At 43.8% G+C, this 16246-nt stretch overlaps 1 protein-coding gene and 1 long non-coding RNA gene across 4 annotated transcripts in view; both read left to right on the top strand.

Moving 5' to 3' along the window:
• The window catches only part of LOC115204626 (sister chromatid cohesion protein PDS5 homolog B), an 81568-nt gene that overhangs the window by 58019 nt on the left and 7303 nt on the right, over positions 1 to 16246 (top strand). For all 3 annotated transcript variants that reach the window (XM_029770297.1, XM_029770298.1, XM_029770299.1), the window contains 8 exons: positions 724 to 856; positions 1547 to 1666; positions 6484 to 6546; positions 10143 to 10288; positions 10735 to 10804; positions 11257 to 11657; positions 13397 to 13480; positions 15991 to 16126. In XM_029770297.1, coding sequence (XP_029626157.1) covers positions 724 to 856; positions 1547 to 1666; positions 6484 to 6546; positions 10143 to 10288; positions 10735 to 10804; positions 11257 to 11657; positions 13397 to 13480; positions 15991 to 16126 — 1153 coding nt within the window. The remainder of the gene's footprint in view (positions 1 to 723; positions 857 to 1546; positions 1667 to 6483; positions 6547 to 10142; positions 10289 to 10734; positions 10805 to 11256; positions 11658 to 13396; positions 13481 to 15990; positions 16127 to 16246) is intronic.
• Positions 2837 to 5402, top strand: LOC115204629 (uncharacterized). Its single transcript, XR_003880410.1, has 2 exons — positions 2837 to 2914; positions 3300 to 5402. It is a non-coding gene; the product is annotated as an uncharacterized LOC115204629 (long non-coding RNA).

Here is a 16246-nt window from a genome sequence, read left to right on the forward strand (position 1 = left end):
GTTTGATCGGCAGTCATATTATCTAACATCATCAAAGCAAAAAAACATAGCGACATATAGATGATTATAATGAACTGCAAAATGGTGAGAGTAATACTTTATACAAATAACTAACCTCCTTCTCCACTCCTCCCTCCCTCCTCCTCCCACTTCTCCACTTCTCCCTCCCTCCTTCTCCACTCCTCCCTCCCTCCTCCTCCCCTTCTCCACTCCTCCCCCTTCTCCTCCTCCTCCAATCCTCCCACCCTCCTCCTCCCCCTTCTCCACTCCTCCCTCCCTCCCTCCTTCTCCACTCCTCCCTCCCTCCCCCCTTCTCCACTCCTCCCCCTTCTCCACTCCTCCCCCTTCTCCTCCTTCTCCACTCCTCCCTCCCTCCTCCTCCCCCTTCTCCACTCCTTCCTCCTCCTCCTTCTCCTCCTCCAATCCTCCCACCTCTCCGTTCTTCCCTTCTCCTCTCCGTTCTTCCCTCCTCTCCGTTCTTCCCTCCTCCTCTCCGTTCTTCCCTCCTCCTCTCCGTTCTTCCCTCCTCCTCTCCGTTCTTCCCTCCTCCTCTCCGTTCTTCCCTCCTCCTTCTCCTCCTCCAATCCTCCCACCTCTCCGTTCTTCCCTCCTCCTCTCCCTCCTCCTCCAATCCTCCCACCTCTCCGTTCTTCCCTCCTCCTCTCCCTCCTCCTCCAATCCTCCCACCTCTCCGTTCTTCCCTCCTCCTCTCCCCCTCCCCAGGTCTCTGTGGTTCATCCTGGAGATCATCATGTCTAAGAATGAGAACAACAGCCACGCCTTCATCAGGAAGATGGTGGAGAACATCAAACAGACCAAGGATGCACAGGCTCCTACCGACGCCAAGATCAACGAGGTACACACACACACACACACACACACACACACACACACACACAGAGATTCACACACACACACACACACACACAGAGATTCACATATACACACACGCACAGAGATTCACATATACACACACACAGAGATTCACATATACACACACACACACAGAGATTCACATATACACACACACACACACACACACACACACACAGAGATTCACACACACACACACACACACAGAGATTCACATATACACACACACAGAGATTCACATATACACACACACACAGAGATTCACATATACACACACACACAGAGATTCACATATACACACACGCACAGAGATTCACATATACACACATATACACACAGAGATTCACATATACACACACACACACACACACACAGAGATTCACATATACACACATATACACACACACAGAGATTCACATATACACACACACACACACACACAGAGATTCACATATACACACACACACACACACACAGAGATTCACATATACACACACACACACACACACACACACACACACACAGAGAGATTCACATATACACACACACAGAGATTCACATATACACACACACACACACACAGAGATTCACATATACACACACACACACAGATTCACACTCACATCATACAGATTCACGCTCACACTCTCACACCCTCTCTTCCCCTCTCCAGAAGTTGTACACGGTGTGTGACGTGGCCATGAACATCATCGTCTCTAAGAGCACCACCTACAGCCTGGAGTCTCCCAAAGACCCTGTCCTTCCCACACGCTACTTCACCAAGCCTGACAAGGTAGGTGTCTTAGTTAGAGGTCTTCTCAGATCACCAAATTCACATCCGAATTGGAACCTCGAAATTATCACTCCACCCCCGACAGGATCCAGACATTTCATTCAAAAAAATCTATATCCGATTCGGATCCTATCCGAAATACTGAATTACCGAGTTGAGTGAGAATCGGATCCAAATTGGGTCTGTCTGTCTGTCTGTATCGGATCCAAATGGATCCAAAATATTACAAATCCAGCTTAATTGAAGGTCAAGCCAGCAAAATAGTTTGGACTCTTCTGGTAGATTTTGGGTTGTTTCTGAAGTAATAGCTAAGTATTTTCATAATGACACCCCTATAGTTTAGTATTTTCATAATGACACCCCTATAGTTTAGTATTTTCATAATGACATCCCTATAGTTTAGTATTTTCATAATGACACCCCTATAGTTTAGTATTTTCATAATGACACCCCTATAGTTTAGTATTTTCATAATGACACCCCTATAGTTTAGTATTTTCATAATGACACCCCTATAGTTTAGTATTTTCATAATGACATCCCTATAGTTTAGTATTTTCATAATGACATCCCTATAGTTTAGTATTTTCATAATGACATCCCTATAGTTTAGTATTTTCATAATGACATCCCTATAGTTTAGTATTTTCATAATGACATCCCTATAGTTTAGTATTTTCACACCCCTATAGTTTAGTATTTTCATAATGACACCCCTATAGTTTAGTATTTTCATAATGACACCCCTATAGTTTAGTATTTTCACACCCCTATAGTTTAGTATTTTCATAATGACACCCCTATAGTTTAGTATTTTCATAATGACATCCCTATAGTTTAGTATTTTCATAATGACATCCCTATAGTTTAGTATTTTCATAATGACACCCCTATAGTTTAGTATTTTCATAATGACACCCCTATAGTTTAGTATTTTCATAATGACATCCCTATAGTTTAGTATTTTCATAATGACACCCCTATAGTTAGTATTTTCATAATGACACCCCTATAGTTTAGTATTTTCATAATGACATCCCTATAGTTTAGTATTTTCATAATGACACCCCTATAGTTTAGTATTTTCATAATGACATCCCTATAGTTTAGTATTTTCATAATGACACCCCTATAGTTTAGTATTTTCATAATGACATCCCTATAGTTTAGTATTTTCACACCCCTATAGTTTAGTATTTTCATAATGACACCCCTATAGTTTAGTATTTTCATAATGACATCCCTATAGTTTAGTATTTTCACACCCCTATAGTTTAGTATTTTCATAATGACATCCCTATAGTTTAGTATTTTCATAATGACACCCCTATAGTTTAGTATTTTCATAATGACACCCCTATAGTTTAGTATTTTCATAATGACACCCCTATAGTTTAGTATTTTCATAATGACACCCCTATAGTTTAGTATTTTCATAATGACATCCCTATAGTTTAGTATTTTCATAATGACACCCCTATAGTTTAGTATTTTCATAATGACACCCCTATAGTTTAGTATTTTCATAATGACACCCCTATAGTTTAGTATTTTCATAATGACACCCCTATAGTTTAGTATTTTCATAATGACACCCCTATAGTTTAGTATTTTCATAATGACACCCCTATAGGTTTAGTATTTTCATAATGACATCCCTATAGTTTAGTATTTTCATAATGACACCCCTATAGTTTAGTATTTTCATAATGACATCCCTATAGTTTAGTATTTTCATAATGACATCCCTATAGTTTAGTATTTTCATAATGACATCCCTATAGTTTAGTATTTTCATAATGACATCCCTATAGTTTAGTATTTTCATAATGACACCCCTATAGTTTAGTATTTTCATAATGACACCCCTATAGTTTAGTATTTTCATAATGACATCCCTATAGTTTAGTATTTTCATAATGACATCCCTATAGTTTAGTATTTTCATAATGACATCCCTATAGTTTAGTATTTTCATAATGACACCCCTATAGTTTAGTATTTTCATAATGACACCCCTATAGTTTAGTATTTTCATAATGACATCCCTATAGTTTAGTATTTTCATAATGACACCCCTATAGTTTAGTATTTTCATAATGACATCCCTATAGTTTAGTATTTTCATAATGACATCCCTATAGTTTAGTATTTTCATAATGACATCCCTATAGTTAGATGGAGAACGTCTCTATAGTTACATGGAGAACGTCTCTATAGTTAGATGGAGAACATGGAGAACGTCTCTATAGTTACATGGAGAACGTCCCTATAGTTAGATGGAGAACATGGAGAACGTCTCTATAGTTACATGGAGAACGTCTCTATAGTTACATGGAGAACGTCCCTATAGTTAGATGGAGAACATGGAGAACGTCTCTATAGTTAGATGGAGAACGTCTCTATAGTTAGATGGAGAACGTCTCTATAGTTACATGGAGAACGTCCCTATAGTTAGATGGAGAACATGGAGAACGTCTCTATAGTTAGATGGAGAACGTCTCTATAGTTAGATGGAGAACGTCTCTATAGTTAGATGGAGAACATGGAGAACGTCTCTATAGTTAGATGGAGAACGTCTCTATAGTTAGATGGAGAACGTCCCTATAGTTAGATGGAGAACGTCTCTATAGTTAGATGGAGAACATGGAGAACGTCTCTATAGTTAGATGGAGAACGTCTCTATAGTTAGATGGAGAACATGGAGAACGTCCCTATAGTTAGATGGAGAACATGGAGAACGTCCCTATAGTTAGATGGAGAACATGGAGAACGTCTCTATAGTTAGATGGAGAACGTCCCTATAGTTAGATGGAGAACATGGAGAACGTCTCTATAGTTAGATGGAGAACATGGAGAACGTCTCTATAGTTAGATGGAGAACATGGAGAACGTCTCTATAGTTAGATGGAGAACGTCTCTATAGTTAGATGGAGAACATGGAGAACGTCCCTATAGTTAGATGGAGAACATGGAGAACGTCCCTATAGTTAGATGGAGAACGTCCCTATAGTTAGATGGAGAACGTCCCTATAGTTAGATGGAGAACGTCTCTATAGTTAGATGGAGAACGTCTCTATAGTTAGATGGAGAACGTCCCTATAGTTAGATGGAGAACATGGAGGTTTTCAGAAATGTGATGATCAGCGTGTGCCAGACAGGGAGCAGAGAATAAAGATCTTTTGTCTGTAATCTGATAGGCTGTTCTGTAGCCTATTCTCCTGTGCACCGTTAACATCAAGCTTATTTAACTGTTTTGCTGAACATGGGTTTAGACTCCAGGTTAAGCTATAGCCTGTTTGACCAGCAAGCTTCAAGTTCACGTAGGCACCCATCTGCCTTCATGTTTCATTTCCAACCATTGGGATTTGAAGGTTAGTATTCCCGCTATGACAACTCTGTTTGACTAAAATATTGTCTATCCAACTATAAAGACGATCAGAAAGATGGTGTCAGTAATTCTGCATTATAGTATAACTTATTTATTTTGTAAGTAGCGCATGGATGAGCCACGTGTTTATGCTGAGACATATTCCACTTGATTTGAGTCATTCAACATTAGTTAACAAATGTATTTAAATAAAGAAAATTGCCCAAATAAAATAGCCTACTTAAATAGGCCAAACCTAAACGAATAAATAAAATATCTCAGGTCTTGACAATATGGACCAAGAGAAGCACCCTTTCTCCCCTCCGTAGCCACAATGTGTATAAATGAGGCCCGTACAGACAACTGACCTGCCCGTTTCTCCTCTTTCATTCAGTTTCATCTTCACATCAGCAAAGAACGACTTAATGTTTCAGAAAGTCACTTTATATAGACTGGGGGAGACCTGTTTATATAGACTGGGGGAGACCTGTTTATATAGACTGGGGGAGACCTGTTTATATCGACTGGGGGAGACCTGTTTATATAGACTGGGGGAGACCTGTTTATATAGACTGGGGGAGACCTGTTTATATAGACTGGGGGAGACCTGTTTATATCGACTGGGGGAGACCTGTTTATATAGACTGGGGGAGACCTGTTTATATAGACTGGAGGAGACCTGTTTATATCGACTGGGGGAGACCTGTTTATATCGACTGGGGGAGACCTGTTTATATAGACTGGGGGAGACCTGTTTATATAGACTGGGGGAGACCTGTTTATATAGACTGGGGGAGACCTGTTTATATCGACTGGGGGAGACCTGTTTATATCGACTGGGGGAGACCTGTTTATATCGACTGGGGGAGACCTGTTTATATAGACTGGGGGAGACCTGTTTATATAGACTGGGGGAGACCTGTTTATATAGACTGGGGGAGACCTGTTTATATAGACTGGGGGAGACCTGTTTATATCGACTGGGGGAGACCTGTTTATATAGACTGGGGGAGACCTCCTCCTAGTCACCCACAACTAATACACTGTTTTACCCGGTGTCACGTGCAGTGGCTAGTTTTCATTCCGTTTTGTCACAAAATGATACTTTGACACATTTAGTTTGATGAAAGGAGACCCTCTGACAATAATTTAAGAGAATAAACATTGAATGTGTGAAATTTGGGTTGAGGCCAATGCTGTTTTAAGATTTAAATTATTCAAACATAATTTAGGATCTGGTCGGTATTGCACATATTTTCACACAGATCCGAAGTCCGTGGCCCACTGATCAGGATCCGACCCGGGATCAACGACAACATCCCGGGTCGGGTAATCCTGGTCGGGAAGATCTGTGAAGACCTCTACTGTGTTTGTGTGTGTTTGTGTGCTCGCTCTAATCTGAAACCATTCAATGGATTAACTATCTGACTAAACATCTCTTCTGTAGAATTTCAGCAACACAAAGAACTATCTCCCTCCAGAGATGAAGTCCTTCTTTACACCTGGAAAGGTAGGATGACTGCCCATGGTATTCATTCAGACAGGCCTTAACGGTAGGATGACTGCCCATGGTATTCATTCAGACAGGCCTTAACGGTAGGATGACTGCCCATGGTATTCATTCAGACAGGCCTTAACGGTAGGATGACTGCCCATGCTATTCATTCAGACAGGCCTTAACGGTAGGATGACTGCCCATGGTATTCATTCAGACAGGCCTTAACGGTAGGGTGACTGCCCATGCTATTCATTCAGACAGGCCTTAACGGTAGGGTGACTGCCCATGGTATTCATTCAGACAGGCCTTAACGGTAGGATGACTGCCCATGGTATTCATTCAGACAGGCCTTAACGGTAGGGTGACTGCCCATGGTATTCATTCAGACAGGCCTTAACGGTAGGATGACTGCCCATGGTATTCATTCAGACAGGCCTTAACGGTAGGATGACTGCCCATGGTATTCATTCAGACAGGCCTTAACGGTAGGGTGACTGCCCATGGTATTCATTCAGACAGGCCTTAACGGTAGGATGACTGCCCATGCTATTCATTCAGACAGGCCTTAACGGTAGGATGACTGCCCATGGTATTCATTCAGACAGGCCTTAACGGTAGGATGACTGCCCATGGTATTCATTCAGACAGGCTTTAACGGTAGGATGACTGCCCATGGTATTCATTCAGACAGGCCTTAACGGTAGGATGACTGCCCATGCTATTCATTCAGACAGGCCTTAACGGTAGGATGACTGCCCATGGTATTCAGACAGGCCTTAACGGTAGGATGACTGCCCATGCTATTCATTCAGACAGGCCTTAACGGTAGGATGACTGCCCATGGTATTCATTCAGACAGGCCTTAACGGTAGGATGACTGCCCATGGTATTCATTCAGACAGGCCTTAACGGTAGGATGACTGCCCATGCTATTCATTCAGACAGGCCTTAACGGTAGGGTGACTGCCCATGGTATTCATTCAGACAGGCCTTAACGGTAGGGTGACTGCCCATGCTATTCATTCAGACAGGCCTTAACGGTAGGATGACTGCCCATGGTTTTCATTCAGACAGGCCTTAACGGTAGGATGACTGCCCATGCTATTCATTCAGACAGGCCTTAACGGTAGGATGACTGCCCATGCTATTCATTCAGACAGGCCTTAACGGTAGGATGACTGCCCATGGTATTCATTCAGACAGGCCTTAACGGTAGGATGACTGCCCATGCTATTCATTCAGACAGGCCTTAACGGTAGGGTGACTGCCCATGGTATTCATTCAGACAGGCCTTAACGGTAGGATGACTGCCCATGGTATTCATTCAGACAGGCCTTAACGGTAGGGTGACTGCCCATGGTATTCATTCAGACAGGCCTTAACGGTAGGATGACTGCCCATGCTATTCATTCAGACAGGCCTTAACGGTAGGATGACTGCCCATGGTATTCATTCAGACAGGCCTTAACGGTAGGATGACTGCCCATGCTATTCATTTGCTCAACTTTGGTTGTTAGAATCAGCGATAGGGAGCCCTTGCCAAACAGTGGGATAAATTGTCTAACCCAGATGGGTTCTAACCCAGGGGGGTCAGACATACGGCCCGTTGGTAGTTTGTTCTTTTATTACTCAATCTATATACACTACATGATGAAAAGTATGTGGACACCTGCTCTTCAACATCTCATTCCAAAATCATGGACATTAATATGGAGTTGGTCCCCCCTTTTGCTGCTATAAGAGCCTCCACTCTTCTGGGAAGGCTTTCCACTAGATGTTGGAACATTGCTGCTATAACAGCCTCCACTCTTCTGGGAAGGCTTTCCACTAGATGTTGGAACATTGCTGCTATAACAGCCTCCACTCTTCTGGGAAGGCTTTCCACTAGATGTTGGAACATTGCTGCTATAACAGCCTCCACTCTTCTGGGAAGGCTTTCCACTAGATGTTGGAACATTGCTGCTATAACAGCCTCCACTCTTCTGGGAAGGCTTTCCACTAGATGATGGAACATTGCTGCAGGGACTTGCTTCCATTCAGCCACGAGCATTAGTGAGGTCGGGCACTGATGTTGGGCGATTAGGCCTGGCTCACAGTCGGCATTCCAATTCATCCCAAAGGTGTTCCATGGGGTTGTGGTCAGGGCTCTGTGCAGGCCAGTCAAGTTCTTCCACACCGATCTCGACAAACCATTTCTGTATGGACCTCGCTTTGTGCACGGGGGCATTGTCATGCTGAAACAGGAAAGGGCCTTCCCCAAACGGTTGCCACAAAGTTGGAAGCACAGAATTATCTAGAATGTAATTTTATGCTGTTGGTTTAACATTTCCCTTCACTGGAACTAAAGGGTCTAACCCGAACCATGAAAAACATTCCAGACCATTATTCCTCCTCCACCAAACTTTACAGTTGGCACTATGCATTTGGGTAGGTAGCGTTCTCCTGGAATCTGCCAAACCCAGATTCATCCATCGTACTGCCAGATGGCAAAGTGTGATTCATCACTCCAGAGAATGCGTTTCCACTGCTCCAGAGTCCAATAGCGGTGAGCTTTACACCACTCCAGCCGACGCTTGGCTTTGTGCATGATGATCTAAGGCTTGTGTTCGGCTGCTCAGCCATGGAAACCCATTTCATGAAGCTCCCAACGAACAGTTATTGTGCTGACGTTGCTTTGAGGCAGTTTTGAACTCGGTAGTGAGTGTTGCATCCAAGGACAGATGATTTTTACACGCTTCAGCACTCTGCGGTCCCGTTCTGCGAGCTTGTGTGGCCTACCACTTCGCAGCTGAGCCGTTGTTGCTCCTAGACGTTTCCACACCATAGTAACAGCACTGACAGTTGACCTGGGCAGCTCTAGCAGGGCAGAAATTTGATGAACTGACTTGTTGGAAAGGTGGCATCCTATTACGGTGCCACGTTGAAAGTCACGGAGGCCATTCTACTGCCAATGTTTGTCTATGGAGATTGCATGACTGTGTGCTCGAGTTTATACACCTGTCAGCAACGGGTGTGGCTGAAATAGCGGAATCCACTAATTTGAAAGGGTGTCCACATACTTTTGGATATATAGTATACTTTAAAATGACTAAAACCAAGTTGAAACTGTGTAAAAATAATGGACCTACATTCCTGCAGTGTCTCCACTGTGTCCAGCTGGCTAATTAATAATCACCCAAATTAAAAAATACATTTCTGGAGGGGAGATATAAGTGAATGCAGCCCCCGGGGAAAAATGAGTTTGACTCCCCTGTTCTGACCCCTGACCTTTCCTCTCTTCCCTTCTTCCCTGTGCCCCTACACATCCTCCCTCACCCCTACCTATCCTCCCTCACCCCTACCTATCCTCCATCACCCCTACATATCCTCCCTGTGCCCCTACACATCCTCCCTCACCCCTACCTATCCTCCCTCACCCCTACCTATCCTCCCTCACCCCTACCTATCCTCCCTCACCCCTACCTATCCTCCCTCACCCCTACCTATCCTCCCTCACCCCTACACATCCTCCCTCACCCCTACACATCCTCCCTCACCCCTACACATCCTCCATCACCCCTACCTATCCTCCCTCACCCCTACACATCCCCCCTCTCTCCTCCCCCCAGCCTAAAGCAGCTAACGTGTTAGGAACGGTGAACAAGCCCCTGGCCTCAGCAGGCAAACCCATCCAGAGCAAAGCATCACGCATGGAGACGGCTAGCAACGAGGACAGTACCTCAAACCCCAGCTCTCCTCAACGCACCAAGACCAGGTATACACACCTCTTACCCTAGATCTGACCCGTCCTCCTGTCTCTCTGTCCCAGACATTAGTGTCTCTAACCTGTCCTCCTGTCTCTCTGTCCCAGACATTAGTGTCTCTAACCCGTCCTCCTGTCTCTGTCCCAGACATGAGTGTCTGTAACCTGTCCTCCTGTCTCTCTGTCCCAGACGGTGTCTCTAACCTGTCCTCCTGTCTCTGTCCCAGACATTAGTGTCTCTAACCTGTCCTCCTGTCTCTCTGTCCCAGACGGTGTCTCTAACCTGTCCTCCTGTCTCTGTCCCAGACATGAGTGTCTCTAGCCTGTCCTCCTGTCTCTGTCCCAGACGGTGTCTCTAACCCGTCCTCCTGTCTCTCTGTCCCAGACATTGTGTCTTTAACCTGTCTCTCTGTCCCAGACATGAGTGTCTGTAACCTGTCCTCCTGTCTCTCTCCCAGACATGACAGTGCAGAGGACCACAGTGAGAATGAAGACATCATGAAGAAAGGAGACCCCTCTGATACAAAGGTATTTTCCTAATGATCCTTAAGTGTCTGAAATGTATTGTGTAGCTCAATGAAGTTACTTTAACGTGATTTGTACATGAAATGTGAAAATGCTAATATCAGGGATATTGAGCTGCATTGGTTTTTATATCACAAATGCTAAAATGTTAGCATTGGGAAACAGTGGCCGGATAAAACCAAAACAGTGGTTTCTATCCATATCTTATCCATACACTGCTTACAGGGGAAGGAATCCAACGTCTCGTTTAACTATCCCACCAAGTAATACTCATTTACTGAGAAAGTATATTTTCACTTGGAAATATATCTATTTGTTCTTGGGTAATCCCAACAAACAAGCGATCAGTCAGTTACCTGTGACCCTCAAAGTAACAAACTGTCAAATCCAACTTAGTCGACACTACTGTCTCCTTAGTCAAATAGCAGTTCATTGACAATACGGCCTTCTTACAGGACAGTGACAAACCCCGGGGCCGTAAACGAGGCGCCGCCTCCAGTAACCTTGACGACAACCCTTCTCCTAAACCCAAGCGCGGCCGCAAGAAGGCAGCAGCAGTTGACCCCGAAGACCAATGGGGAGAGGAGTCCCGACTCGGCGACGCCCAGACGGAAGACGAGCAGAACAGCCCGCCCAAAAAAGGGCGTAGGGGGCGGTCCACGAAGGCTGCGGCAGCCAATCAGGAAACGCCAGCTAAGGGGAGGGGGCGGGGCCGGAAGAAGGCAACTCCTCCCCCTGAAGAAGAGGATGAGGGAGGAGAGGAGGAAGAAGAGGAGGAAGAGGAAGAGGAGGAGAATATGGAGCTGAAGACTAAGGTTGGAAGACCAGCGCGGGCGGCAAGGAGATCAACACAGAGGTCAGAGTGCATTTGGTGTTTTTTTCCTTGATATGTGATGCAGTCATACATTTATATTCGCAAAGTATTCGGACCCCTTGACTTTTTCCACATTTTGTTATGTTACAGCCTTATTCTAAAATGGATTAAATCGTTTTTCCCCCTCATTAATCTACACACAATACCCCATAATGACAAAGCAAAAAGTATTAAAACATTTTTTTTTTTAAAGACACAACAACAAAAAAAACATCACATTTACATAAGTATTCAGACCCTTTACTCAGTACTTTGTTGAAGCACCTTTGGCAGCGATTACAGCCTCGAGTCTTCTTGGGTATGACGCTAGAAGCTTGGCACACCTGTATTCGGGGAGTTTCTCCCATTCTTCTCTGCAGATCCTCTCAAACTCTGTCAGGTTGGATGGGGAGCGATACTGCACAGTTATTTTCAGGTCTCCTGAGATGTTAGATCGGGTTCAAATCCGGGTTCTAGCTGGGCCACTCAAGAACATTCAGAGACTTGTCCCGAAGCCACTCCTGCGTTGTCTTGGCTGTGTGCTTAGGGTCGTTGTCCTGTTGGAAGGTGAACCTTCACCCCAGTCTGAGATCCTGAGCGCTCTGGAGCAGGTTTTCATCAAGGATCTCTCTGTACTTTGCTCCGTTCATCTTTCCCTCGATCCTGACTAGTCTCCTAGTCCCTGCCTCTGAAAAACATCCACACAGCATGATGCTGCCACCACCATGCTTCACCATAGCGATGGTGCCAGGTTTCCTCCAGACGTGACACTTGGCATTCAGGCCAAAGAGTTCAATCTTGGTTTCATCAGACCAGAGAATCTTGTTTCTCATGGTCTGAGAGTCCTTTAGGTGCCTTTTGGGCTGTCATGTGCCTTTTACTGAGTGGCTTCCGTCTGGCCACTCTACAATAAAGGCCTGATTTGGTGGAGTGCTGCACAGATGGTTGTCCGTCTGGAAGGTTCTCCCATCTCCACAGAAGAACTCTGGAGCTCTAGGAAGAGTGACCTCCCCCGATTGCGGAGTTTGGCCGGGCGGCCAGCTCTAGGAAGAGTCTTGGTGGTTCCAAACTTCTTCCATTTATGAATGATGGAGGCCACTGTGTTCTTGGGGACCTTCAATGCTGCAGAAATGTTTTGGTATCCTTCCCCAGATCTGTGCCTCGACACAAACCTATCTCTATGGACAATTCCTTTTGACCTCTGTGCATGTCTGAGCAAAAACCAAGGCATGTCAACTGTGGGACCTTACATAGACAGGTGTGTGCCTTTCCAAATCATGTCCAATCAATTGAATTTACCACAGGTGGACTCCAATCAAGTTGTAGAAACATCTCAAGGATGATCAATGGAAACAGGATGAACCTGAGCTCAATTTCGAGTCTCATAGCAAAGGGTCTGAATACTTATATAAATAAAGTATTTCTGTTTTTTATTTTAATATGTTTGCAAACATTTCTCAAAACATGTTTTGGCTTTGTCATTATAGGGTATATATGTGTAGATTGAGGAAAACAATTTATTTAATCAATTTTAGAATCAGGCTGTAACGTAACAAAATGTGGAAAAAGTCAAGGGGTCTGAATACTTTCTGAATGCCCTGTAGACATTTATGCTCTTTTTTTAATCTGTTTATTATTTCAAATTCAAATAAAGTGAGATATTAACTGTGGTGTTGAAAGAATCCCACATTTATCTATATTTGTTGTCAATCATGTCTAAATCCTGTTGTTTTCCTTCCCAGTTGTGAGTCTGCTGAGTCCACCCCAGTGAAGAAGAGAGGACGGCCGGCCAAGGCAGCAGCACAGCCCACCAAGAAACAACCAGCGTAAGTGTGTGTGTGTGTGTGTGTGTGTGCGTGCATTAGTGATGTGGACCTTTCCCTTACAAGACGATTCGATATGTATCGAGAAACATAGGATATTATACAGGAAGTATACATTATAGTTTGAAATGATTTGATGCTTTAACATTTGTTGCATTAACACATTAGTTTTCTAAATTAAAATCTGCTGCTGATAGAGCTCATGAGCTCTGTGTGTGTGTGTGTGTGTGTGTGTGTGTGTGTGTGTGTGTGTGTGTGTGAGTGAGTAAATTATTTATGTCTATGGTGTGTACCTGATCTAGGGTTGCAAAGGGTTGGAAACTTTCCGGTCATTTTCCATGGGAAGTTGAGCCCTGGAATTTTGCTTAAATTAATTTTAAAAAGTTAATTTATAACAGTGAACCTTTTTTTGTGGGAAACACAAGGCAATTCTAGGTCTTGTGGCATATTTTGGTTAAACTATCCCCAATTCAATGGAATTGCAACCCTCTGCATGCACTGTGCATTCTTCCATCACATGAACAGCTGATTCTCAGGATCTTGCACACTAATGGGATGCTATTGAGCCCACACTACTACACTGTCTGATGCAGAATCATCTGGCCAAGTGCATAAAGTTCTCTCAGCACTCATCATATAGCAGCGATCTACCTCACCAAGCAAAGTGAGAAGAATAAGAGCACCACATTGAAGCTGCCCAGCAACACCCGTTGGGGTGGTGTTGTCATCATGTTTGACAGTCTCCTGGAGGGGAAGGAGTCTCCAATAAATGGCCATATCGCAGTCTGCTGATATGGACAGCCCCATCAAGAGGATCCTCCTGGATGATGTATTTTGGGAGAGAGTGGTAAGCAGCCTGAAACTCCTGAAACCTATAGCAGTAGCAATTGCACGGATTGAGGGAGACATCCTGTCTGATGTTCAGACTCTGCTTGCAGAGGTAAGAGAAGAAATCCGTAATGCCCTGCCCACTTCACTGTTGCTCCAAGCAGAGGAAACTGCAGTTCTGAAAAACATCAAAGTATGAAGACTTCTGCCTGAAGCCCAAACACACCGCAGCGTACATGTTGGACCCCAAGTATGCTGGCAAGAGCATCCTGTCTGGTACAGAGATCAACATGGCCTATGGTGTCATCACTACCGTGTCTCGCCACCTTGGCCTGGATGAGGGCAGGGTTCTTGGCAGTCTGGTGAAGTAAACTTCCAAGCAAGGGCTTTGGGATGGAGATGCAATATGGCAGTCGTGCCAACATCTCACCAGCCACCTTGTGGATCTGAGGCTCTCTCCCCTGTTGCCTCCATCATCTTCCAAATCCCACCATCAGCTGCCTCAGAGCGCAACTGGTCCTTGTTTGGGAACACACACACACCAAAGCACGCAACCGGCTGACCAATACAAAGGTTGAAAAATTGGTGGCCATCCGGGCAAATTTAAGGCTTTTTGAGCCTGACAACGAGCCATTCTCAACCAGGTTGGAAAGTGTCAGTGAAGGTGAGGCCTCAAGAGTCTGATGGACATTGAGAAGATCCAGGGAGAAGACATGGAAGGAAGCCTGAGAGGAAGACAACCAAAGCTTTAGTTTTTAGACTATCATTTTACAGATGTATGTTGAAAACGTTTTTGGGAGATGTGATGGATCATTGGGGATCATTCAATATTCCCTTTTGTTGTTCAGTGAAATCATCCCATGTGAAGAGTCAAGTGATTTAATTAAAGTTCAGTTTGTAACTAAATTATAATTATTTTTTTTCTACTGGGAGGATTTAATAATTTGCAATTGTCTACTGATGAAACGGTTTATTTTTCTGTCTCCATATGATATGGTAAATATATCCAATGCAAAAAAACATCTACATTTAAATGGTATTAATATTAATTTGCATATATTTCCATTAATTCCCATATATTCCCGTTAATTCCCACGGAATGTTTCCATGCTATATATATATATATATATATATATATATAGATCTCACCGCCATCTCAAAATCCGATGGTTTATGACCGCTTCAAAGTTGTTCAAGTGATCTTGTCTGCTGTGCTCCTCAGAAAGTGATTTCTGTCCTCGCTGTGAAATGATATACAGAGTATATCATTATACAGAGTTTATCTAAAAATGACCATATACACTGATTGTTTAAAGAGGCAATATGTAACTTTTTTTGGGGGTGACCTGACCAAATTCACATAGAAATGTGAGTTATAGATCTGTCATTCTCATTGAAAGCAAGTCTAAGAAGCGGGATATCTGTTCTTTGTGGTCTATTTCTATGCTACCCGTGCTTAAGTTTAGTTTTGCGTCTTTTACTTTCAGTTTTGGATCGGTTTGGGGTCCATGGACCGATGCACTTGTATCTTAAACATTTGAATCAGGGACCGATAAGTGTTGGTGAAACGTTACATTCCACGTGTACGTGAAACGAATGTTTTGCATTTGTTTGCGTGTGTATGAGTGTGTGCAGCCTTTGTGTGTGTGTGTGTGTCTAAACCAGCCTCCTTCCCTGTCCTATAGGCGTGGCCGTGGTAAGGCAGCAGCAGCAGCACCACCAGCAGCCAAAGAGGAGTCTGATGAGATGGAGACACCGGCTGAGGAAGAAGAGGAGGAGCAGGAGGAAGTGGAGAAGGAGGAAGAACAGACCACTCCTAAAGTAAAGGAGACTTCTACTCTGACCTCTAACCTTTCACCCCCTAACCGTAAACCCTATAACCCCCAATAGGATATGCAGAAACTCACATCTTTAACCTTTCACCCCTAACCGTAAACCCTA

Source organism: Salmo trutta, chromosome 12, assembly GCF_901001165.1.
Source record: "Salmo trutta chromosome 12, fSalTru1.1, whole genome shotgun sequence".
Lineage (NCBI taxonomy): Eukaryota > Metazoa > Chordata > Actinopteri > Salmoniformes > Salmonidae > Salmo > Salmo trutta.